The 25,565-nt window shown below is 53.6% G+C and overlaps 2 protein-coding genes across 2 annotated transcripts; both read left to right on the top strand.

Annotated features, from left to right (window-relative positions):
* The first annotated feature begins 13,046 nt into the window (after positions 1 to 13,046).
* On the top strand, positions 13,047 to 16,697 carry LOC129351799 (hydroxyacid-oxoacid transhydrogenase, mitochondrial-like). The gene is made up of 14 exons (XM_055020678.1): positions 13,047 to 13,179; positions 13,694 to 13,731; positions 13,860 to 13,903; positions 14,000 to 14,053; positions 14,370 to 14,524; positions 14,615 to 14,808; positions 14,881 to 14,958; positions 15,024 to 15,129; positions 15,202 to 15,354; positions 15,512 to 15,610; positions 15,694 to 15,772; positions 15,849 to 15,945; positions 16,038 to 16,195; positions 16,264 to 16,697. Exons 1-14 carry the CDS (start codon positions 13,127 to 13,129, stop codon positions 16,345 to 16,347), a joined length of 1,392 nt encoding a protein of 463 aa, XP_054876653.1. The 5' UTR covers positions 13,047 to 13,126; the 3' UTR covers positions 16,348 to 16,697.
* Positions 16,698 to 17,166: 469 nt separating this feature from the next.
* On the top strand, positions 17,167 to 25,121 carry LOC129351674 (jouberin-like). The gene is made up of 7 exons (XM_055020614.1): positions 17,167 to 17,231; positions 17,511 to 17,539; positions 17,713 to 17,750; positions 22,023 to 22,190; positions 24,777 to 24,871; positions 24,938 to 24,958; positions 25,025 to 25,121. The coding sequence occupies exons 1-7, from the start codon at positions 17,167 to 17,169 to the stop codon at positions 25,119 to 25,121; spliced, it is 513 nt and encodes a 170-aa protein (XP_054876589.1).
* The last annotated feature ends 444 nt before the right edge of the window (positions 25,122 to 25,565 follow it).

Genomic DNA, 25,565 nt, shown 5'->3' with positions numbered 1-25,565 from the left:
GGTTCCTGGTCTCTGGTTCCTGGTCTCTAGTCCCTGGTCTCTGGTTCCTGGTCTCTAGTCCCTGGTCTGTGGTTCCTGGTCTCTGGTTCCTGGTCTCTAGTCTCTGGTCCCTGGTCTCTGGTTCCTGGTCTCTAGTCCCTGGTCTGTGGTCTCTGGTCTGTGGTTCCTGGTCTCTGGTCCCTGGTCTTCGGTTCCTGGTCTCTAGTCCCTGGTTCGTGGTCTCTGGTCTCTAGTCTCTGGTCCCTGGTCTGTGGTTCCTGGTCTCTGGTCCCTGGTCTCTGGTTCCTGGTCTCTAGTCCCTGGTCTTTGGTTCCTGGTCTCTAGTCCCTGGTCTCTGGTTCCTGGTCTCTAGTCCCTGGTCTGTGGTTCCTGGTCTCTGGTTCCTGGTCTCTGGTCCCTGGTCTCTGGTCCCTGGTCTTTGGTTCCTGGTCTCTGGTTCCTGGTCTTTGGTCCCTGGTCTCTAGTCCCTGGTCTCTGGTTCCTGGTCTCTGGTCCCTGGTCTCTGGTTCCTGGTCTGTGGTTCCTGGTCTCTGGTCTCTAGTCCCTGGTCTGTGGTTCCTCGTCCCCGGTCTGTGGTGCCTGGTCTCTAGTCCTGGTCTCTGGTCTCTAGTCCCTGGTCTGTGGTTCCTGGTCCCTGGTCTGTGGTTCCTGGTCTCTGGTCTGTGGTTCCTGGTTCCTGCTCTGTGGTTCCTGGTCTGTGGTTCCTGGTCTCTGGTCTCTAGTCCGTGGTCTGTTGTTCCTGGTCCCTGGTCTCTGGTCTCTGGTCTGTGGTTCCTGGTCCCTGGTTCCTGGTCTGTGGTTCCTGGTCCCTGGTCTGTGGTTCCTGGTCCCTGGTTTCTGGTCCCTGGTTCCTGGTCTCTGGTCTGTGGTTCCTGGTCCCTGGTCTCTGGTCTGTGGTTCCTGGTCCCTGGTCTGTGGTTCCTGGTCCCTGGTTTCTGGTCCCTGGTCTCTGGTTACTGGTTCCTGGTCTCTAGTCCCTGGTCTCTGGTTCCTGGTCTCTAGTCCCTGGTCTGTGGTTCCTGGTCTCTGGTTCCTGGTCTCTAGTCTCTGGTCCCTGGTCTCTGGTTCCTGGTCTCTAGTCCCTGGTCTGTGGTCTCTGGTCTGTGGTTCCTGGTCTCTGGTCCCTGGTCTTCGGTTCCTGGTCTCTAGTCCCTGGTCTCTGGTTCCTGGTCTCTAGTCCCTGGTCTCTGGTTCCTGGTCTCTAGTCCCTGGTCTCTGGTTCCTGGGCTCTAGTCCCTGGTCTCTAGTCCCTGGTCTCTGGTTCCCTGTCTCTAGTCCCTGGTCTGTGGTTCCTGGTCTCTGGTTCCTGGTCTCTAGTCTCTGGTCTGTGGTTCCTGGTCTCTGGTCCCTGGTCTTCGGTTCCTGGTCTCTAGTCCTGGTTCCTGGTCTCTAGTCTCTGGTCTGTGGTTCCTGGTCTCTGGTCCCTGGTCTCTGGTCTTTGGTTCCTGGTCTCTGGTTCCTGGTCTTTGGTCCCTGGTCTCTAGTCCCTGTTCTGTGGTTCCTGGTCTCTGGTCTGTGGTCCCTGGTCTCTGGTCCCTGGTCTCTGGTTTCTGGTCTGTGGTTCCTGGTCTCTAGTCCGTGGTTCCTGGTCTCTGGTCTCTAGTCCCTGGTCTGTGGTTCCTCGTCCCCGGTCTGTGGTGCCTGGTCTCTAGTCCTGGTCTCTTGTCTCTAGTCCGTGGTCTGTGGTTCCTGGTCCCTGGTCTCTGGTCTGTGGTTCCTGGTCTCTGGTCTGTGGTCCCTGGTTTCTGGTATCTGGTTCCTGGTCTGTGGTCTCTTGTCCCTAGTCCCTGGTCTGTGGTTCCTGGTCCCTGGTCTGTGGTTCCTGGTCTCTGGTCTGTGGTTCCTAGTCCCTGGTCTGTGGTTCCTGGTCCCTGGTCTGTGGTTCCTGGTCTCTGGTCTGTGGTTCCTGGTCTCTGGTTCCTGGTCTCTGGTCTGTGGTTCCTGGTCCCTGGTTTCTGGTTCCTGGTCTGTGGTCTCTTGTCCCTAGTCCCTGGTCTGTGGTTCCTGGTCCCTGGTTTCTGGTTCCTGGTCTCTGGTCTCTAGTCCCTGGTCTGTGGTTCCTGGTTTCTGGTCCCTGGTCTCTGGTTCCTGGTCCCTGGTTCCTGGTCTCTGGTTTCTGGTCTGTGGTTCCTGGTCTCTAGTCCCTGGTCTCTGGTTCCTGGTCTGTGGTTCCTGGTCTCTGGTCTCTAGTCCCTGGTCTGTGGTTCCTCGTCCCGGTCTCTGGTCTGTGGTTCCTGGTCTCTGGTCTGTGGTCCCTGGTTTCTGGTATCTGGTTCCTGGTCTGTGGTCTCTTGTCCCTAGTCCCTGGTCTGTGGTTCCTGGTCCCTGGTCTGTGGTTCCTGGTCTCTGGTCTGTGGTTCCTGGTCTGTGGTTCCTGGTCTCTGGTCTGTGGTTCCTGGTCCCTGGTTTCTGGTTCCTGGTCTGTGGTCTCTTGTCCCTAGTCCCTGGTCTGTGGTTCCTGGTCCCTGGTCTGTGGTTCCTGGTCTCTGGTCTGTGGTTCCTGGTCTGTGGTTCCTGGTCTCTGGTCTGTGGTTCCTGGTCCCTGGTTTCTGGTTCCTGGTCTCTGGTCTCTAGTCCCTGGTCTGTGGTTCCTGGTTTCTGGTCCCTGGTCTCTGGTTCCTGGTCCTGGTTCCTGGTCTCTGGTCTGTGGTTCCTGGTCCCTGGTCTCTGGTCCCTGGTCTGTGGTTCCTGGTCCCTGGTTTCTGGTTCCTGGTCTGTGGTTCCTGGTCCCTGGTCTCTGGTCTGTGGTTCCTGGTCCCTGGTCTGTGGTTCCTGGTTTCTGGTCCCTGGTCTCTGGTCCCTGGTCTGTGGTTCCTGGTCCCTGGTCTCTAGTCCCTGGTCTCTTGTCTCTAGTCCGTGGTCTGTGGTTCCTGGTCCCTGGTCTGTGGTTCCTGGTGTCTGGTCTGTGGTTCCTGGTTCCTGCTCTGTGGTTCCTGGTCTGTGGTTCCTGGTCTCTAGTCCGTGGTCTGTTGTTCCTGGTCCCTGGTCTCTGGTTCCTGGTCTGTGGTTCCTGGTCTCTGGTCTGTGGTTCCTGGTCCCTGGTTTCTGGTATCTGGTTCCTGGTCTGTGGTCTCTTGTCCCTAGTCCCTGGTCAGTGGTTCCTGGTCTCTGGTCTGTGGTTCCTGGTCTCTGGTTCCTGGTCTCTGGTCTGTGGTTCCTGGTCTCTGGTCTGTGGTTCCTGGTCCCTGGTTTCTGGTATCTGGTTCCTGGTCTCTGGTCTCTAGTCCCTAGTCCCTGGTCTGTGGTTCCTGGTTTCTGGTCCCTGGTCTCTGGTCTGTGGTTCCTGGTCCCTGGTTTCTGGTCTGTGGTTCCTGGTCCCTGGTCTGTGGTTACTGGTTCCTGGTCTCTAGTCCCTGGTCTCTGGTTCCTGGTCTCTAGTCCCTGGTCTGTGGTTCCTGGTCTCTAGTTCCTGGTCTCTAGTCTCTGGTCCCTGGTCTCTGGTCCCTGGTCTGTGGTCCCTGGTCTCTGGTTCCCTGTCTCTAGTCCCTGGTCTGTGGTTCCTGGTCACTGGTTTCTGGTATCTGGTTCCTGGTCTCTGGTCTCTAGTCCCTAGTCCCTGGTCTGTGGTTCCTGGTTTCTGGTCCCTGGTCTCTGGTCTGTGGTTCCTGTCCCTGGTTTCTGGTCTGTGGTTCCTGGTCCTGGTCTCTGGTTTCTGGTTCCTGGTTTCTAGTCCCTGGTCTCTGGTTCCTGGTCTCTAGTCCCTGGTCTGTGGTTCCTGGTCTCTAGTCCCTGGTCTCTAGTCTCTGGTCCCTGGTCTCTGGTCCCTGGTCTCTGGTCCCTGGTCTCTGGTTCCCTGTCTCTAGTCCCTGGTCTGTGGTTCCTGGTCCCTGGTTTCTGGTATCTGGTTCCTGGTCTCTGGTCTCTAGTCCCTAGTCCCTGGTCTGTGGTTCCTGGTTTCTGGTCCCTGGTCTCTGGTCTGTGGTTCCTGGTCCCTGGTTTCTGGTCTGTGGTTCCTGGTCCCTGGTCTGTGGTTCCTGGTCCCTGGTTTCTGGTCCCTGGTCTCTGGTTACTGGTTCCTGGTCTCTAGTCCCTGGTCTCTGGTTCCTGGTCTCTAGTCCTGGTCTGTGGTTCCTGGTCTCTAGTTCCTGGTCTCTAGTCTCTGGTCCCTGGTCTCTGGTCCCTGGTCTGTGGTCCCTGGTCTCTGGTTCCTTGTCTCTAGTCCCTGGTCTGTGGTTCCTGGTCCCTGGTTTCTGGTATCTGGTTCCTGGTCTCTGGTCTCTAGTCCCTAGTCCCTGGTCTGTGGTTCCTGGTTTCTGGTCCCTGGTCTCTGGTCTGTGGTTCCTGGTCTGTGGTTCCTGGTCCCTGGTCTGTGGTTCCTGGTCCCTGGTTTCTGGTCCCTGGTCTCTGGTTACTGGTTCCTGGTCTCTAGTCCCTGGTCTCTGGTTCCTGGTCTCTAGTCCCTGGTCTGTGGTTCCTGGTCTCTAGTTCCTGGTCTCTGGTCTCTGGTCCCTGGTCTCTGGTCCCTGGTCTGTGGTCCCTGGTCTCTGGTTCCCTGTCTCTAGTCCATGGTCTGTGGTTCCTGGTCTCTGGTTCCTGGTCTCTAGTCTCTGGTCCCTGGTTCCTGGTCTCTAGTCCCTGGTCTGTGGTCTCTGGTCTGTGGTTCCTGGTCTCTGGTCCCTGGTCTTCGGTTCCTGGTCTCTAGTCCCTGGTCTCTAGTCTCTGGTCTGTGGTTCCTGGTCTCTGGTCCCTGGTCTCTGGTCCCTGGTCTTTGGTTCCTGGTCTCTGGTTCCTGGTCTTTGGTCCCTGGTCTTTGGTCCCTGGTCTCTAGTCCCTGGTCTCTGGTTCCTGGTCTGGTCTGTGGTCCCTGGTCTCTGGTCCCTGGTCTCTGGTTTCTGGTCTGTGGTTCCTGGTCTCTGGTCTCTGGTCTGTGGTTCCTCGTCCCCGGTCTGTGGTGCCTGGTTTCTAGTCCTGGTCTCTTGTCTCTAGTCCGTGGTCTGTGGTTCCTGGTCCCTGGTCTCTGGTCTGTGGTCCCTGGTTTCTGGTATCTGGTTCCTGGTCTGTGGTCTCTTGTCCCTAGTCCCTGGTCTGTGGTTCCTGGTCCTGGTCTGTGGTTCCTGGTCTCTGGTCTGTGGTTCCTGGTCTCTGGTTCCTGGTCTCTGGTCTGTGGTTCCTGGTCCCTGGTTTCTGGTTCCTGGTCTCTGGTCTGTGGTTCCTGGTCTGGTTCTGGTCTCTGGTCTGTGGTTCCTGGTCCCTGGTTTCTGGTTCCTGGTCTCTGGTTCCTGGCCCTGGTCTCTGGTTCCTGGTCCCTGGTTCCTGGTCTCTGGTCTGTGGTTCCTGGTCTCTGGTTCCTGGTCTCTGGTCTGTGGTTCCTGGTCCCTGGTTTCTGGTTCCTGGTCTGTGGTCTCCTAGTCCCTGGTCTGTGGTTCCTGGTCTCTGGTTTCTGGTTCCTGGTCTCTGGTCTCTAGTCCCTGGTCTGTGGTTCCTGGTTTCTGGTCCCTGGTCTCTGGTTCCTGGTCCCTGGTTCCTGGTCTCTGGTCTGTGGTTCCTGGTCCCTGGTCTCTGGTCCCTGGTCTGTGGTTCCTGGTCCCTGGTTTCTGGTTCCTGGTCTCTGGTTCCTGGTCCCTGGTCTCTGGTCTGTGGTTCCTGGTCCCTGGTTTCTGGTCCCTGGTCTCTGGTCCTGGTCTGTGGTTCCTGGTTTCTGGTCCCTGGTCTCTGGTTCCTGGTCTCTGGTCTGTGGTTCCTGGTCCCTGGTCTCTGGTCTGTGGTTCCTGGTCCCTGGTTTCTGGTCCCTGGTCTGTGGTTCCTGGTCCCTGGTCTCTAGTCCCTGGTCTCTTGTCTCTAGTCCGTGGTCTGTGGTTCCTGGTCCCTGGTCTGTGGTTCCTGGTCTCTGGTCTGTGGTTCCTGGTTCCTGCTCTGTGGTTCCTGGTCTGTGGTTCCTGGTCTCTAGTCCGTGGTCTGTTGTTCCTGGTCCCTGGTCTCTGGTTCCTGGTCTGTGGTTCCTGGTCTCTGGTCTGTGGTTCCTGGTCCCTGGTTTCTGGTATCTGGTTCCTGGTCTGTGGTCTCTTGTCCCTAGTCCCTGGTCTGTGGTTCCTGGTCCCTGGTCTGTGGTTCCTGGTCTCTGGTCTGTGGTTCCTGGTCTCTGGTTCCTGGTCTCTGGTCTGTGGTTCCTGGTCCCTGGTTTCTGGTCTGTGGTCTCTTGTCCCTAGTCCCTGGTCTGTGGTTCCTGGTTTCTGGTCCCTGGTCTCTGGTCTGTGGTTCCTGGTCCCTGGTTCCTGGTCTCTGGTCTGTGGTTCCTGGTCCCTGGTCTCTGGTCCCTGGTCTGTGGTTCCTGGTTTCTGGTCCCTGGTCTCTGGTCTGTGGTTCCTGGTCCCTGGTCTGTGGTTCCTGGTCCCTGGTCTCTGGTTCCTGGTCTCTGGTCTGTGGTTCCTGGTCCCTGGTTTCTGGTCCCTGGTCTCTGGTCCCTGGTCCCTGGTTTCTGGTCTCTGGTTCCTGGTTCCTTGTCTGTGGTTCCTGGTCTCTGGTCTGTGGTTCCTGGTCCCTGGTTTCTGGTATCTGGTTCCTGGTCTGTGGTCTCTTGTCCCTAGTCCCTGGTCTGTGGTTCCTGGTTCCTGGTTCCTGGTCTCTGGTCTGTGGTTCCTGGTCCCTGGTCTCTGGTCCCTGGTCTGTGGTTCCTGGTCCCTGGTTTCTGGTCCCTGGTCTCTCTGGTCTGTGGTTCCTGGTCCCTGGTTCCTGGTCTCTGGTCTGTGGTTCCTGGTCCCTGGTCTGTGGTTCCTGGTCCCTGGTTTCTGGTCCCTGGTCTCTGGTCCCTGGTCTGTGGTTCCTGGTTTCTGGTCCCTGGTCTCTGGTTCCTGGTCTCTGGTCTGTGGTTCCTGGTCCCTGGTCCCTGGTCTCTGGTCTGTGGTTCCTGGTCCCTGGTTTCTGGTCCCTGGTCTGTGGTTCCTGGTCCCTGGTCTCTAGTCCCTGGTCTCTTGTCTCTAGTCCGTGGTCTGTGGTTCCTGGTCCCTGGTCTGTGGTTCCTGGTCTCTGGTCTGTGGTTCCTGGTTTCTGGTCCCTGGTCTCTGGTCTGTGGTTCCTGGTCCCTGGTCTGTGGTTCCTGGTCCCTGGTCTCTGGTTCCTGGTCTCTGGTCTGTGGTTCCTGGTCCCTGGTTTCTGGTCCCTGGTCTCTGGTTCCTGGTCCCTGGTTTCTGGTCTCTGGTTCCTGGTTCCTGGTCTGTGGTTCCTGGTCTCTGGTCTGTGGTTCCTGGTCCCTGGTTTCTGGTATCTGGTTCCTGGTCTGTGGTCTCTTGTCCCTAGTCCCTGGTCTGTGGTTCCTGGTTCCTGGTTCCTGGTCTCTGGTCTGTGGTTCCTGGTCCCTGGTCTCTGGTCCCTGGTCTGTGGTTCCTGGTCCCTGGTTTCTGGTATCTGGTTCCTGGTCTGTGGTCTCTTGTCCCTAGTCCCTGGTCTGTGGTTCCTGGTTCCTGGTTCCTGGTCTCTGGTCTGTGGTTCCTGGTCCCTGGTCTCTGGTCCCTGGTCTGTGGTTCCTGGTCCCTGGTTTCTGGTCCCTGGTCTCTGGTCTGTGGTTCCTGGTCCCTGGTTCCTGGTCTCTGGTCTGTGGTTCCTGGTCCCTGGTCTGTGGTTCCTGGTCCCTGGTTTCTGGTCCCTGGTCTCTGGTCCCTGGTCTGTGGTTCCTGGTTTCTGGTCCCTGGTCTCTGGTTCCTGGTCTCTGGTCTGTGGTTCCTGGTCCCTGGTCCCTGGTCTCTGGTCTGTGGTTCCTGGTCCCTGGTTTCTGGTCCCTGGTCTGTGGTTCCTGGTCCCTGGTCTCTAGTCCCTGGTCTCTTGTCTCTAGTCCGTGGTCTGTGGTTCCTGGTCCCTGGTCTGTGGTTCCTGGTCTCTGGTCTGTGGTTCCTGGTTCCTGCTCTGTGGTTCCTGGTCTGTGGTTCCTGGTCTCTAGTCCGTGGTCTGTGGTTCCTGGTCTCTGGTTCCTGGTCTGTGGTTCCTGGTCTCTGGTCTGTGGTTCCTGGTCCCTGGTTTCTGGTATCTGGTTCCTGGTCTGTGGTCTCTTGTCCCTAGTCCCTGGTCTGTGGTTCCTGGTCCCTGGTCTGTGGTTCCTGGTCTCTGGTCTGTGGTTCCTGGTCTCTGGTTCCTGGTCTCTGGTCTGTGGTTCCTGGTCCCTGGTTTCTGGTCTGTGGTCTCTTGTCCCTAGTCCCTGGTCTGTGGTTCCTGGTTTCTGGTCCCTGGTCTCTGGTCTGTGGTTCCTGGTCCCTGGTTCCTGGTCTCTGGTCTGTGGTTCCTGGTCCCTGGTCTCTGGTCCCTGGTCTGTGGTTCCTGGTCCCTGGTTTCTGGTCCCTGGTCTCTGGTCTGTGGTTCCTGGTCCCTGGTCTGTGGTTCCTGGTCCCTGGTCTGTGGTTCCTGGTCCCTGGTCTCTGGTTCCTGGTCTCTGGTCTGTGGTTCCTGGTTTCTGGTCCCTGGTCTCTGGTCTGTGGTTCCTGGTCCCTGGTCTGTGGTTCCTGGTCCCTGGTTTCTGGTTCCTGGTCTCTGGTCTGTGGTTCCTGGTCCCTGGTTTCTGGTCCCTGGTCTCTGGTTCCTGGTCCCTGGTTTCTGGTCTCTGGTTCCTGGTTCCTGGTCTGTGGTTCCTGGTCTCTGGTCTGGTTCCTGGTCCCTGGTTTCTGGTATCTGGTTCCTGGTCTGTGGTCTCTTGTCCCTAGTCCCTGGTCTGTGGTTCCTGGTTCCTGGTTCCTGGTCTCTGGTCTGTGGTTCCTGGTCCCTGGTCTCTGGTCCCTGGTCTGTGGTTCCTGGTCCCTGGTCTGTGGTTCCTGGTCCCTGGTCTGTGGTTCCTGGTCCCTGGTCTCTGGTTCCTGGTCTCTGGTCTGTGGTTCCTGGTTTCTGGTCCCTGGTCTCTGGTCTGTGGTTCCTGGTCCCTGGTCTGTGGTTCCTGGTCCCTGGTATCTGGTTCCTGGTCTCTGGTCTGTGGTTCCTGGTCCCTGGTTTCTGGTCCCTGGTCTCTGGTTCCTGGTCCCTGGTTTCTGGTCTCTGGTTCCTGGTTCCTGGTCTGTGGTTCCTGGTCTCTGGTCTGTGGTTCCTGGTCCCTGGTTTCTGGTATCTGGTTCCTGGTCTGTGGTCTCTTGTCCCTAGTCCCTGGTCTATGGTTCCTGGTTCCTGGTTCCTGGTCTCTGGTCTGTGGTTCCTGGTCCCTGGTCTCTGGTCCCTGGTCTGTGGTTCCTGGTCCCTGGTTTCTGGTCCCTGGTCTCTGGTCTGTGGTTCCTGGTTCCTGGTCCTGGTCTCTGGTCTGTGGTTCCTGGTCCCTGGTTTCTGGTCCCTGGTCTCTGGTCCCTGGTCTGTGGTTCCTGGTCTCTGGTCCCTGGTCCCTGGTCTCTGGTCTGTGGTTCCTGGTCCCTGGTCCCTGGTCTCTGGTCTGTGGTTCCTGGTCCCTGGTTTCTGGTCCCTGGTCTGTGGTTCCTGGTCCCTGGTTTCTAGTCCTGGTCTCTTGTCTCTAGTCCGTGGTCTGTGGTTCCTGGTCCCTGGTCTGTGGCTGGTCTCTGGTCTGTGGTTCCTGGTCTCTGGTCTGTGGTTCCTGGTCTGTGGTTCCTGGTCTCTAGTCCGTGGTCTGTTGTTCCTGGTCTCTGGTTCCTGGTCTGTGGTTCCTGGTCTCTGGTCTGTGGTTCCTGGTCCCTGGTTTCTGGTATCTGGTTCCTGGTCTGTGGTCTCTTGTCCCTAGTCCCTGGTCTGTGGTTCCTGGTCCCTGGTCTGTGGTTCCTGGTCTCTGGTCTGTGGTTCCTGGTCTCTGGTTCCTGGTCTCTGGTCTGTGGTTCCTGGTCCCTGGTTTCTGGTCTGTGGTCTCTTGTCCCTAGTCCCTGGTCTGTGGTTCCTGGTTTCTGGTCCCTGGTCTCTGGTCTGTGGTTCCTGGTTCCTGGTCTCTGGTCTGTGGTTCCTGGTCCCTGGTCTCTGGTCCCTGGTCTGTGGTTCCTGGTCCCTGGTTTCTGGTCCCTGGTCTCTGGTCTGTGGTTCCTGGTCCCTGGTCTGTGGTTCCTGGTTCCTGCTCTGTGGTTCCTGGTCCCTGGTTTCTGGTCTCTGGTCCCTGGTCTCTGGTTTCTGGTCCCTGGTTTCTGGTCCCTGGTCTGTGGTTCCTGGTCCCTGGTTTCTGGTATCTGGTTCCTGGTCTGTGGTCTCTTGTCCTAGTCCCTGGTCTGTGGGTTGGTCCCTGGTTTGTGGTTCCTGGTCCTGGTTTCTGGTTCTGGTCTCTGGTCTCTAGTCCCTGGTCTGTGGTTCCTGGTTTCTGGTCCCTGGTCTCTGGTTCCTGGTCCCTGGTCTGTGGTTCCTGGTCCCTGGTCTCTGGTCCTGGTCTGTGGTTCCTGGTCCTGGTTTCTGGTTCCTGGTCTCTGGTTCCTGGTCCCTGGTCTCTGGTCTGTGTTTCCTGGTCCTGGTTTCTGGTCCCTGGTCTCTGGTCCTGGTCTGTGGTTCTGGTTTCCCTGGTCTCTGGTTCCTGGTCTCTGGTCTGTGGTTCCTGGTCCTGGTCTCTGGTCCCTGGTCTGTGGTTCCTGGTCCCTGGTTTCTGGTTCCTGGTCTCTGGTTCCTGGTCCCTGGTCTCTGGTCTGTGGTTCCTGGTCCCTGGTTTCTGGTCCCTGGTCTGTGGTTCCTGGTCCCTGGTCTCTTGTCTCTAGTCTGTGGTCTGTGGTTCCTGGCCTGGTCTGTGGTTCCTGGTCTCTGGTCTGTGGTTCCTGGTTCCTGCTCTGTGGTTCCTGGTCTGTGGTCCTGGTCTCTAGTCCGTGGTTGTTGTCTGTCCCTGGTCCCTGTCTCTGGTTCCTGGTTTCTGGTTCCTGGTCTCTGGTCTGTGGTTCCTGGTCCCTGGTTTATGGTATCTGGTTCCTGGTCTGTGGTCTCTTGTCCCTAGTCCCTGGTCTGTGGTTCCTGGTCCCTGGTCTGTGGTTCCTGGTCTCTGGTCTGTGGTTCCTGGTCTCTGGTTCCTGGTCTCTGGTCTGTGGTTCCTGGTCCCTGGTTTCTGGTCTGTGGTCTCTTGTCCCTAGTCCCTGGTCTGGGTTCCTGGTTTCTGGTCCCTGGTCTCTGGTTGGTTCCTGGTCCTGGTTCCTGGTCTCTGGTCTGTGGTTCCTGGTCCCTGGTCTCTGGTCCCTGGTCTGTGGTTCCTGGTCCCTGGTTTCTGGTCCCTGGTCTCTGGTCTGTGGTTCCTGGTCCCTGGTCTGTGGTTCCTGGTCCCTGGTCTGTGGTTCCTGGTCCCTGGTTTCTGGTTCCTGGTCTCTGGTCTGTGGTTCCTGGTCCCTGGTTTCTGGTCCCTGGTCTCTGGTTCCTGGTCCCTGGTTTCTGGTCTCTGGTTCCTGGTCCCTGGTTCCTGGTCTGTGGTTCCTGGTCTCTGGTCTGTGGTTCCTGGTCCCTGGTTCTGGTATCTGGTTCCTGGTCTGGTCTCTTGTCCCTAGTCCCTGGTCTGTGGTTCCTGGTCCCTGGTTCCTGGTCTCTGGTTCCTGGTCCCTGGTCTCTGGTCCTGGTCTGTGGTTCCTGGTCCCTGGTTTCTGGTCCCTGGTCTGTGGTTCCTGGTCCCTGGTTCTGGTCTCTGGTCTGTGGTTCCTGGTCCCTGGTCTGTGGTTCCTGGTCCCTGGTTTCTGGTCCTGGTCTCTGGTCCCTGGTCTGTGGTTCCTGGTCCCTGGTCTGTGGTTCCTGGTCCTGGTTTCTGGTCCCTGGTCTGTGGTTCCTGGTCCCTGGTATCTGGTTCCTGGTCTCTGGTCTGTGGTTCCTGGTCCCTGGTTTCTGGTCCCTGGTCTCTGGTTCCTGGTCCCTGGTTTTGGTCTTTGGTTCCTGGCTGGTTCCTTGTCTGTGGTTCTGGTCTCTGGTCTGTGGTTCCTGGTTCCTGGTTTCTGGTATCTGGTTCCTGGTCTGTGGTCTCTGTCCCTAGTCCCTGGTCTGTGGTTCCTGGTCCCTGGTTTGTGGTTCCTGGTCCCTGGTTTCTGGTTCCTGGTCTCTGGTCTGTGGTTCCTGGTCCCTGGTTTCTGGTTCCTGGTCTGTGGTTCCTGGTCCCTGGTCTCTGGTTCCTGGTCTCTGGTCCCTGGTCTGTGGTTCCTGGTCCCTGGTTTCTGGTCTCTAGTCTCTTCAGGTCCAGGTTCATCATGTGGCTGAATCCTGTTTCCTGGTTACCGCTCCACTCAGGAACATGTGACCCGACCTCTGACCTTTCAGAAAGCAGCTCATTGGTTTTTAATCTGAATGTGTTTCCTGAACAGGAAGTGCATCTGCTAGATCTCTTCAAAATAAAATACACTACTCAAAAAAATAAAGGGAACACTCAAATAAGACATCCTAGATCTGAATGAATGAAATAAATATGAAAATAATTTCCACCTGTTGTCTGTTCCTGCAGTGGCTGCAGTTCGATCATTATAAAGCCACTATATTGTTCAACTAGCTTCAGTTTTCTTTCCTTTGTTGCGGTTCATTAGCTTAGCTCTTAGCTTGACGCGTTTCTGTTCCACAGTTTGCTCTTGTGCGTCTCTTCGTGAATTCAAGAATCACTTACAAAAATCCACACAAAGTCTGACGAACGACGAACTTTACTTTTCTTTGAGAGGATGATACAGAGTAGGATTCCTTAATCTCACACAGCATTCCGCATTTAACGGTCAAAAAACTGTAGAACCAGTGAAACACAACATAACACATTCCCATTTCTTTCTCCTCTCTAACACACAAAAAGCACTTATTTACGTATTTTCACTTTCGTGCATTTCTACCAAAACATAATAAAATGTAAACTTACAAATAAGAAAATATCTAAATATGCAAAAAGCATTCAGTCATGAACAATGTCACAGACTGACGTTTTTGGCTCTTACGTTTCCATTTGCACAACAGCAGGTGATATTGATTATCAATCAGTGATGCTTTCTAAGTGGACAGTTTGATTTCACACAAGTTTGATTTACTGGAGTTATGTTGTGTTGTCTGACTGTTCCCTTTATTTTTTTCAGCAGTATATAATCAGCAACAGCCTGGAGGCTGAATGTGACTCAGCAGGTTGTGGGTTCAAATCCCGACCTTGACATGCGCATATCCGGGTTATGTACGGGTCCACAAGTGGTTCCGAGAGCGGAGTCCGCCCTCCCATGCTCATTTCCGGTGCTCTTATTGTGACAGTCGGACTTTTATTTTGAAAGGCCGGGGTGGCGGCGGCTCATTCTGGGTCAGAGCAGCTGGAAGTTCGGATAACATGGCGGGTCGGGACCGGATCGTTCACCTTCTCAGACAGCTGGAGCGCGCGGCGTAAGTCCGAACCGGTTCCGGTTCCCTGCCCGGTTGGGTCGGACTTTGCGGTTCGGATGAATGTTGGTTTTTCTCGACAGCTCGGTTTGGTCCAAAAAGGTTCTGGTTCTGCAGTGGTTCGGCTCAAAGAAACGGTGTTTAATGGGTTCTACGTCACTGATCAAAGGTCCAACAGGTCAGAGTCCGAATTGGACCGGACCGGGCCGGCCGGACCTTGGTCGAACCCAGACTGGTTTGGCCGTTCCAGTTCGGACTCTGACCTGTTGGACCTTTGATCAGTGACGTAGAACAGGCTAGGTTCCTGTTCCGGTTCCGGTCCGGGTCCCGGTTAGGTTCCCGGTCCGGTTCGGTGGTTCCTTGTCTTGATTCTGTGATTTCCTGTTCTGTTTGTAAAAACTTGAAGCGACTCGATCCGTTGATCTGTCAGTTACTGGATGGGTCCAGAACCAGAACCAGAACCCGACCCTGTCTCGGGGTTCCTTTTGACCCTACTGAGCATGCTCCGTGTTGACAGGTGCAGATGCCCCGCCCACTCCCACACCTTCCATCAAGGTAGGTTCCCATTGGTCCGCATGTTGACCAGACCCAGCTGGGCCCGGTCCAGCAGAACCTCCCTGTTCTGATCCGTGTGTGTGTGTGTGTGTGTGTGTGTGTGTGTGTGTGTGTGTGTGTGTGTGTAGGAGCGGCAGCGGGTGGTGGCAGGAAGACGGACTACGCCTTCGAGGTAACCTGGACTGGACCCGTCCGGTTCTGAATGGACCGGGTTCTGAATGGACCGGGTTCTGAATGGACCGGGTTCTGAATGGACCCTTGTTTCCAGATGGCGAGCTCCAACATCCGGTACGGATCCGGGGTCAGCGCTGAGGTCGGCATGGTAACCACCTTCTTCTTCATCATCATCATCACAGCGAGCCGAAGACAGACCAGAACCAGAACCAGAACCAGGCTGAATGTCCAGAAGGAGGAACAAATCTGTTCATGAAAAAACTTCAGATTTTTTTTATTTTAGATTTAAAAAACATCAAATAAAATCAAACTAAATGCAACATAAAGAATCTAAATGGATTTCTGGTTTCCTTTACTAAAGAAGTCCGGCCAGAACCAGAACCAGGTCAAGACCTGGTTGACCTCTCAGGCTCCGGTCTCACCTGGGATCCGCCTCCAGGTTTCACATGCCGGTCCATTTGCAGGACCTCCAGAACCTGGGAGCCCAGAATGTGTGTGTGATGACGGACCGGACCCTGACCCGCCTGCCGCCCGTCCAGGCCGTCCTGGAGTCCCTGGTGAAGAACCGGGTCCATTTCCAGGTGTTCAACGATGTCCGGGTGGAGCCCACCGACTCCAGGTGAGACGCTAACAGCTGCTAGTAGCAGATGCTAACAGCTGCTAGCAGCGGATGCTAACAGCTGCTAACAGGCGGAGCTTCTGCTCCCAGTTTTAAAGAAGCAATCTCGTTTGCGAAGAAGGGATCGTTTGACGTGTTCGTGGCGGTGGGCGGCGGCTCCGTCATCGACACCTGTAAAGCCGCCAACCTGTACTGCCATCCTGATGCCGACTTCCTGGACTTTGTCAACGCTCCGATAGGGAAAGGCAGGCCGGTGACCAGAGCCCTGAAGCCGCTCATCGCAGGTCGGCCTCGCCGCTTCTGGGTCGCGAGGTTCCGGTAACCGACCGGCTCACCGCTCTGTTTTTCCTCTCCAGTTCCAACGACCGCAGGCACCGGCAGCGAGACCACCGGGGTCGCCATCTTCGACTATGAGCCTCTGAAGGCCAAAACAGGTGACAGCCATCAGAACCTCGTGCGATTGGCTGTCTCTGAGCCGTGATTGGCTGTTTCTGTCCAGGTATCGCCAGCAGAGCGCTCCGCCCCACACTGGGCATCGTGGACCCGCTGCACACTCTGAGCATGCCCGAACGAGTCGCCGCCAACAGCGGCTTCGACGTGCTGTGGTGAGGTCAGATCTGGTTTGGGCGGGTCTTACCGGAGTTACCGGGTTCTGATGGGTGTCGTCTCTCCAACAGCCACGCTCTGGAGTCCTACACCGCCCTACCCTACAGCCAGAGGGCGCCCTGCCCCACCAATCCCATCAACCGGCCCGCCTACCAGGGCAGCAACCCCATCAGCGACGTCTGGTCCCGCCACGCCCTCAGGGTGGTCTCCAAGTACATGAAGCGGTAAACGGACCGGAACCTTCCTGAAGTTTTCCTGAAGCTTCACTCAAACTCTTCAACCGAAACGTTTCTGTTGAGATTTGACCCTTTAACCTCAAAGTCCAGAGGAAGTTTCCCTGCTGTTCTGCATCCAGGTAGTGCAGCTCCGGTTTCTGTTCAGGGCGGTGCGGGACCCGGAGGACTTGGAGGCTCGCTCCAGCATGCACCTGGCCAGCGTGTTCGCTGGGATCGGCTTCGGGAACGCTGGAGTCCATCTGTGGTGAGCTGAAAGCCGTTGCCGCCCTGAACGCCGCCCTGAACGCCGCCGTCGCATTCAACCTGCCTGTGTTTTTGTCTCGGCAGCCATGGGATGTCCTACCCCATCGCTGGGAATGTGAAAACTCATGCAGCCAGGGGCTACAGCGTGGAGCACCCCCTGGTGGTGAGACACGGAACCTAAATGATTCCTGATGGCCCGCCGGCCTGCCGCTCTCTTCAACGGCTCTGTGTCTCTGCAGCCTCATGGACTCTCCGTCGTTCTGACGGCGCCGGCCGTCTTCAGCTTCACTGCAGCCATGTGTCCAGAGCGCCACCTGGAGGCCGCTGAGATCCTGGGTAGGGAGCGGGGCCCTTGACCCACAGTAAGGATCAGAGGTTAAAACCTCAGTGGTGCGTTCAGGCGTCTCTCTTCTCTGCGGTGCGTTCAGGTGCAGATGTGCGGCAGGTGAAGCATGCGGACGCCGGCGCCGTTCTGGCTGACACGCTGCGCCGCTTCCTGTTTGACCTTCAGGTGGAGGACGGACTCGGCGCCGTCGGATACGATAAGGACGACATTCCGGCTCTGGTGAAAGGAACGCTGCCTCAGGTGAGCTGCTCACCTGCAGCTCCAGCTGTTTTGTGGCGTCTTTACATCACTTCCTGTTCCTGTTGCAGGAACGCGTGACCAAACTGTCTCCGCGGGCGCACACCGAGGAGGACCTGAGCCGCCTGTTTGAGACCTCCATGAAGCTGTACTGAGCCGCCTGCAGCCACCAGGGGGCTCCACTGCCATCCTGCAGTTAATTAATTAGCATTTGACCGGGTCATGAACCGGGTCAGAACCGGTCTCTAAAGAATTGTGATTTAAAGCTTCATGGATAACAGATCCAGAACATGAAGTTCTGAAGGAATCAAGTGATGATTTGCTGAGTCAGAACCGGATCGGATCAGGACCGGTCTCTATTGAATCATGTTTTAATCTTCAGTGACGTATTCATGAAAAACAGAACCTGAAGTTCTGAAGGAATCTTGTATTGCACCGGGTCAGATCAGAACTGGCTGGTTTTGTAATTTTAACGTTTTGATCCGAATAAAATTGTCTGAATCTGCTTCCTGTCTGGTTCTTTAATCTAAGTTTAATCCCAGTTGTTGATGGAGCTGAAAACCTTCAGATTATGAATCCATCCAGGTTTCAGGATAATTCAGGTTCCGGTTCTGGAAGCAGTGGACAGGATTGGGTTCTGGCTGTGAAGCCTGATTCGAGGGACAGAGTTCTGGGAACACCCTAATCCGCCTTAATCTGATCCAGGAACAGTCGTTGCATAAACCTGATCTCAGAGTGACCCTGAACGCATCACAGACTGAACTCACCTGCAGGACGCTGAACGGACCGCTGGAATCCGACCCATCAGGGAATAATCTGGGAACAAATCAGGAGAACCCGGTCAGTTCACCTGCAGGACAATCAGGCGCTTTACAAGCTGCGTGTGTGTGTGTGTGCGTGCGTGTGTTTGCGTGTGTTTGTGTGTAAATACCTGAGCAGGTATTTCAAGACTCTCGGTCAGAAGCAGCTGCATCATGCAGCAGATCTACTCACAGCGAGACGAGCAGCTTGAGGTTTTCACCACCATCTTCTCCACAGGGTGAGCGCACACACACACACACACACACACACACACACACACACACACACACACACACACACACACTGCGCCTTCTGGTTCTCATGGTTCTGATGGTTCTGGTGGCCATTATAATTTTTACTGCATCTTCAGAACTCCAGTAAGTCTCCAATAACCTGATGGCTGTAGGACTCTGGTTCTGGTTCTGGTTCTGGTGATCTGACCTCCAGAAGCTGCACAACTGTTCGGAACCTCCAGCGGTTCTGTCGTGAGAGTTACCGTTTCTCTGTGTACAAACAGAACTGGACCGCCCCAGTTCATTCTGCCTGGTTCTGATCAGATGGAGTGACGGACATTTTGAGTCGACCCTGAACTGGTTTCCATTCCCAGATCCCAGTTCACCTGGATTCCACTGTCCTCACAGCGCTACATAAACTGACACAAACACTCCAAGCTCTGATTGGCTGATGTACTCCAGCTCATTAACATCTGTTGGTCTCAGTTTGCAGGACAAGAGCAAGACATGTGGAGGGAGACAAGGTAACACACCTGGACACACTACCAACACACACCTGGAGACACTACCAACACACACCTGGAGACACTACCAACACACACCTGGAGACAATACCAACACACACCTGGAGACAATACCAACACACACCTGGAGACACTACCAACACACACCTGGAGACACTACCAACACACACCTGGAGACAATACCAACACACACCTGGACACACTACCAACACACTACCAACACACATCTGGACACACTACCAACACACTACCAACACACACCTGGACACAATACCAACACACACCTGGAGACAATACCAACACACACCTGGACACACTACCAACACATTACCAACACACACCTGGACACTACCATCACACACCTGGACACACTACCAACACACACCTGGAGACACTACCAACACACACCTGGACACACTACCAACACACACCTGGAGACACTACCAACACACCTGGACACACTACCAACACACACCTGGAGACACTACCAACACACACCTGGACACACTACCAACACACACCTGGAGACACTACCAACACACACTGGAGACACTACCAACACACACCTGGACACACTACCAACACACACCTGGAGACACTACCAACACACACCTGGAGACACTACCAACACACACCTGGACACACTACCAACACATTACCAACACACACCTGGACACTACCATCACACACCTGGACACACTACCAACACACACCTGGACACACTACCAACACACACCTGGACACACTACCAACACACACCTGGATACTACCATCACACACCTGGAGACACTACCAACACACACCTGGACACACTACCAACACACACCTGGAGACACTACCAACACACACCTGGAGACACTACCAACACACACCTGGACACACTACCAACACACACCTGGACACACTACCAACACACCTGGACACACTACCAACACACACCTGGAGACACTACCAACACACACCTGGAGACACTACCAACACACACCTGGACACACTACCAACACACACCTGGACACACTACACCACACACCTGGACACACTACCAACACACCTGGAGACACTACCAACACACACCTGGACACACTACCAACACACACCTGGAGACACTACCAACACACCCCTGGAGACACTACCAACACACACCTGGACACACTACCAACACACACCTGGACACACTACCAACACACACCTGGACACACTACCAACACACACCTGGAGACACTACCAACACACACCTGGAGACACTACCAACACACACCTGGACACACTACCAACACACACCTGGACACACTACCAACACACACCTGGACACACTACCAACACACACCTGGAGACACTACCAACACACACCTGGACACACTACCAACACACACCTGGAGACACTACCAACACACACCTGGACACTACCAACACACACCTGGAGACACTACCAACACACACCTGGACACACTGGCAGCAGTTTGAACTGTCTCAAGGTAATGAATTGTAGTGAATGTAACCAGGTGGTGTATGAGTTAAAAACTGCGTTTACGTGAAGTGGCTGTAAATCTCCACCCGTTTCTGGCCACCTGAATCCATCTATGGCCGGTTTCCACACGTTCTCTTCCACATCACAGCTGTCGATAGGCACCAGGTGCGCGCCGAGCGAGGAGTTTGGGTCCGGGTCGTGACCGGTTGGATCTGTGGGATGAGCGCTGGTGCCTGGTTCTGGATCTTGGATATTTGTGCTGCTGTGAATTGATTTTTGATGTTGTGTGTAATGTTGGGGTCGTTTGTATTGTTGCTACTGTTTTTCCTGGCATGATTTCTAGTTGCCTTTTAGGATGCAACTAGTGTGGCTGATTAAGATACCAGATTTTCATTTGATCTTATATGTCTTAATTATTGTCGGCAGACACTTTACTGTCATGTTGGGGATCCCAGATTGCTGCTGTTACTGATTGTCTGGGTTAGTTGGCTAATTGGTGGCTCTCTGGAGCTGGAGTTGTAGCACCAGCGCTACAGAAGCAGAACTACAATCGATATTCTTTTTTGTTTATAATTTGGCTGACTAAATTATAAACTAAAGCTAATTAGCGTTGGTGTAATTTGAGATTTGCTTTTGTTTTTCCCATTAATTTGATTTGCAGTTGTTTTTGTTTTAAGTCTCAGATTGTGAGATTTATTGGGTTTAAATTAAATTAAAGTTTATTTTTAATATTGTAAAAGAATGTCAAAATAAAAAGTATTTTGAATACTATTTCTTTTTTATAAAAGTTCCACACTGCAGCACCTTATTTTGAAAGGGTGTGGTCGACATGGTGTGCACTTCCCATCCTCTTGGTAGACTGAGGGTGGCCTAGTCAAAGTCCTCCTTCCTGTCCTTCAGATGTGCGTTCATAGAAGAACTTATTGAGGCTGTTTATCATTAAACGAAGCACCGGGTTGGATGGACTGGCTGGAAACGTTCATAAACACTTTGGGAAGACATTAAAATATGAATGCATTTTACAGAAATGTTTAAAAATCACATTATACCGACTGCAATGAAACAAGAGATTATCATACGGAAACCAGACAAGAATTTATTAAGAATAGAACATTCAGATTATAAATTACAAACATACATTTATCAAACATTTAAACATTATTACAGAATCACAATCTGGCTTCTTAAAAGTAAGGTCAATAGGTCAATCCACAAGAATATGAGACTGGTGATTGGATATGGGGACATGATCAATAATGATCAATAATGATGGCTTTATCTTTTCCTTGTGATGGATAGTGAGCTATTTCAAATAAATTTGTAGAATATTTAAAGTGAATTATTCAAAGTGAAGTTTCTAAATTAAGAATGCTGCAGATTGTTCCTGGATGTCTGTTTTGATTAGTATCGTTATATTTTGTTTTGTTTAATGGTATTTGCACTTTAATGTAATGGAAGAGCTGGACATGCCTGTATATACATATTTACAATGATGTAAAGCTTATGATATCATGGAGACAACTGGATACCAGGCAGGATTTAGAGACATGGTTGGGTTCATCAAGCAACGTGTCAAAATTTCATCAGGTCCTTTTTTCGGAGAATTACAAGATCAGTACATCATCCATCAGTCGTCCAGGGCAACAACCTGGGATTCAGACCAAGGGGAACTGAGATTGGCTGAGGAGATCAGCAACATGCTGCCGCTACAGGAAGTGATGGTTGTTGAGATCTCACCCACTAGAACAATGCAAACAATTTAAAAGAAAACTTCACAAGAACAAAGTCTTTCTGTTGAAGAAAAGGATCATGTTTTGGCAGGAACTGTGAAGCACAATTAACTTGTGAAAGTTGGAATGAAAGTAATCCAACTTGCTACATATGAGAAGAGAGACAATTTCTCTTGAGTCTGAAACAGGAATATTAGAATCCACATCAACTGTGAGCTTTAACCTTGCTCCCTGTCAAGGTTAAAGCAATGAAGGGACGACGTCATCCACACAGACGCCTTCTTGGATCCAAGCAGCACCAGAACATTTTGCTCTGAAAGGCTGATGCATCAGCTGAACCTCACTGGAAAGCCAAGCTAAAATAAGTCCAGCATTTTCTCTGAGTGATCTTGAGGTGTCGAGTCTGGAGAGCAATACATTTATCATCTGCCAGAAGTTCTCACTCAGAGACCTTTCATAAAGTCACCATATTTATCAAGAGGCAGCAGCAGGGCTGAAAAGATGCAACTAAGCAGATTTAAAAGAACACAGAAAACTACAGAATGAGTTAAAAACTGAGCTGCACTGAAGGAAAATACAAGCTGAGAGAGAGAGAAAATCCTTCCTAAAGGTGAAAATGTATCACAGATTTCAAAAGAAAACTAAATCAGGAGATCTGGAATAATATAAGAAATAGCGCCCCTTCACTTCCGTGGTGCAATGGTGTCGTTTCCAAATAAGGTAAGAGGGCTGAGAGCGGTGCGCCCCGCCCTTCCTGTTGCTGCAGCAGGTAAACATGCCATTTTAATTTCCACCCCTGGTTACATCATAATGACCCTGACCTCTGGGTACTTAAAGCCTGCTGAGTAGATTAATCCTGTGATGACATGAAGACACGACCTCTGACCTCTGGGCTTCAGGTGCTTTCTGGAGGTTTTTAAGGTGGAATGAAGCAAAACAACAAAAAAAAACAAAAAAAAAAAAAAAAAAAGAAAACTGATCAGATCAATTATTGGAATCAGATCAGAGAGAAAATTTGATCCAAAACTGGAGAAAGACCATTCAGTCACATCTGGTTCTGATCCGGTCCATCAGGTGGCGGTGGTGACCAACCAGTACCGGTCTCGTAGGCCCAGGGAACTGGACCTGGAACCCGGAGACCTGATCCAGGTTCTGGTTCAGGTCGACGAGTCCTGCTGGTTCGGACGCCTGGAGAACGGAGCGGAGGGATTCTTCCCATCGGCCTGCGTGGAGCTGATGCAGGTGCACACACACCTGGACACACACACACACCTGGACACACACACACACCTGGACACACACACACACCTGGACACACACACACCTGGACACACACACACACATCTGGCAACACACACACCTGGACACACACACACACACCTGGACACACACACACACCTGGACACACACACCTGGACACACACACACACCTGGACACACACACCTGGACACACACACACACATCTGGAAACACACACACACCTGGACACACACACAAACATCTGGCAACACACACACCTGGACACACACACACGTGGACACACCTGGAAACACACACACACGTGGACACACACACCTGGAAACACACACACACCTGGAAACACACACACCTGGAAACACACACACACCTGGACACACACACACACATCTGGACACACACACATCTGGACACACCACCATCTGGCAACACACACACACCTGGACACACACACACACCTGGAGACACACACACACCTGGAAACACACACACACACACACCTGGAAACACACACACCTGGACACACACACACATCTGGACACACACACATCTGGACACACACATCTGGCAACACACACACACCTGGACACACACACACACCTGGAGACACACACACACACCTGGAAACACACACACACACATCTGGAAACACACACACCTGGACACACACACACACATCTGGAAACACACACACACCTGGACACACACACACACCTGGAAACACACACACCTGGACACACACACACCTGGACACACACACACACCTGGACACACACACCTGGAAACACACACACCTGGACACACACTCACACCTGGACACACACACACACCTGGACACACACACACACATCTGGAAACACACAACCACCTGGACACACACACACACATCTGGAAACACACACACCTGGACACACACACACACATCTGGAAACACACACACCTGGACACACACACACACACCTGGAAACACACACACACCTGGACACACACACTGGACACACACACACACCTGGACACACACACCTGGAAACACACACACCTGGACACACACTCACACCTGGACACACACACACACCTGGACACACTCACACACACACCTGGAAACACACACACACCTGGACACACACACACACATCTGGAAACACACACACACCTGGACACACACACACACCTGGACACACACACACACACCTGGAAACACACACACACCTGGACACACACACACACCTGAACACACACACCTGGACACACACACACCTGGAAACACACACACACCTGGACACACACACCTGGACACACACACACACCTGGACACACACACACACACCTGGAAACACACACACACCTGGACACACACACACACCTGAACACACACACACCTGGAAACACACACACCTGGAAACACACACACCTGGACACACACACACACCTGGAAACACACACACACCTGGACACACACACACACCTGGAAACACACACACACCTGGAAACACACACACACCTGGAAACACACACCTGGACACACACACACACCTGGACACACACACACACCTGGACACACACACACCTGGAAACACACACACACCTGGACACACACACACACCTGGAAACACACACACACCTCGACACACACACACACCTGGACACACACACACCTGGACACACACACACACCTGGACACACACACACCTGGAAACACACACACCTGGAAACACACACACACCTGGACACACACACCTGGACACACACACACACCTGGACACACACACACACACCTGGAAACACACACACACCTGGACACACACACACACCTGGAAAACACACACACACCTCGACACACACACACACCTGGACACACACACACCTGGACACACACACACACCTGGACACACACACACACCTGGAAACACACACACACCTGGAAACACACACACCTCGACACACACACACCTGGACACACACACACACCTGGAAACACACACACACCTGGACACACACACTGGTAGTGTGTGGTTTCAGTGTGAAATCTGGACCACACCTGTTTACTTGTTAGTGTGTCGTTAGCAGCTGCAGCTCATTTGGCCATAGCAGAGCTAAGTCGATGTTAATCTCAGATTGGTTACTAAGAAACTCTAAAGCTCTTTAGTGGCTCTTAATCTGAAAAGAGCTGAATGGACGACGGCGGACAGATCGCTGAGCGGTGTCCTCGTGGAGGGAGGCCTGTCCTCTCCCTCTCCGTTCCCCGATCTGATCCAGACCTGCAGATCTACCAAAGATCCGGTTCCAAACGGGTCAGAACCAGGATCCACATCTTCACCTCGTTGTCAGAGGTTCTAGAGTTAATGGAGGTTCTGACCTCACAGCTCCGAGGGCTGACAGGAATGGAACCAGCAGGCTGCACACTGGGGACCTTCACTTCCTGCGGCTTTTCTTCCTTTCCCCCTCACTTCCTGTTCCCTCACTTCCTGTCTCTGATGAGGACAGGTCAGATCTGGGCCTCTGTGTGTCTGACCAGAACCTCAGCAGTGGATTGGCTGAGAGGTGATGATGTCACGATGTCTATGTTGCAGGGCGGAGCCTCATCTGGAGCCACTCCCACTCTGCTGAGGAGGGGTTCTGTTCCTGCTATGGTTCAGAGGCACAGCGCCCCCTGTGGCTGCAGCAGGTAATGATGACAGACACCCTACAACCGGTTCTGGCTAAATTCTGACCCGGTTCTATGCGGTTGCAGTGGCCGCAGCACGCCCCGGCTGTGAGGAAGACCGACCCCCACACTGGCCCCGCCAACGTGGCTCCGCCCCTCCGGCTTCCTCTGCAGAGTCCTCACCCAGTCCAGGAGGAGGAGCTGCTGCCCCCTGCTGGGCCGGCCGCATGGCGACACCAGCGCCGACAACAACGCCTTCCAGCCCGACTAGACCAGAACCAGAACCAGGGGGGCTGACTCTGGGTCTGATCCTGGTATGATATAGGAAGTTTGGCTCCGGTGGATTCTGACTTATCCAGAACTGAGAGTGTAGAAGGTCCAAGTCCAGCCGGGACCTGGACCGACAGAGTCTGGTTCTGAAGAACCAGAGAGTTGCATTCATCAGAAGCGCTAACCGGTCGGTTCTGGAACAGAGGCATACGGAGAACAGTCCGAGTGTTTCCATCTGGTCCTTTATTCTCAAAGAAATTATCAGAGTCACAGCCAGACCAGGTCGGTCGGGTCCGATAGAAACTGGATTTTCACACAGAACTTCATCTGTACTGGTTCTGTCCTAACAAAGTTCTCCATGTGTTCAAACATTCAAATAAAGGTTTAGTCATGTAAATCATTCAATTGTGAATAATCTTGTCTGATTCAAGGTTCTGCTTCGATC

This window comes from Poeciliopsis prolifica, unplaced genomic scaffold (genome assembly GCF_027474105.1).
Source record: "Poeciliopsis prolifica strain line A6 unplaced genomic scaffold, Auburn_PproV2 SCAFFOLD069, whole genome shotgun sequence".
Taxonomy (NCBI): Eukaryota; Metazoa; Chordata; class Actinopteri; order Cyprinodontiformes; family Poeciliidae; genus Poeciliopsis; species Poeciliopsis prolifica.
This window is presented reverse-complemented; position numbering and strand designations above follow the sequence as displayed.

Excerpts from the sequence above, each read along its gene's own strand:
- LOC129351799 (XM_055020678.1), top strand. The coding sequence starts at position 13,127 with ATGGCGGGTCGGGACCGGATCGTTCACCTTCTCAGACAGCTGGAGCGC. Across the intron at positions 13,904-13,999 it reads AGACGGACTACGCCTTCGAG|ATGGCGAGCTCCAACATCCG; the intron begins GTAACCTGGACT and ends CCTTGTTTCCAG. Across the intron at positions 15,946-16,037 it reads GGAGGCCGCTGAGATCCTGG|GTGCAGATGTGCGGCAGGTG; the intron begins GTAGGGAGCGGG and ends CGGTGCGTTCAG.
- LOC129351674 (XM_055020614.1), top strand. The coding sequence starts at position 17,167 with ATGCAGCAGATCTACTCACAGCGAGACGAGCAGCTTGAGGTTTTCACC. Across the intron at positions 24,872-24,937 it reads GCCCCCTGTGGCTGCAGCAG|TGGCCGCAGCACGCCCCGGC; the intron begins GTAATGATGACA and ends ATGCGGTTGCAG. Across the intron at positions 24,959-25,024 it reads GGCCGCAGCACGCCCCGGCT|AGTCCTCACCCAGTCCAGGA; the intron begins GTGAGGAAGACC and ends CTTCCTCTGCAG.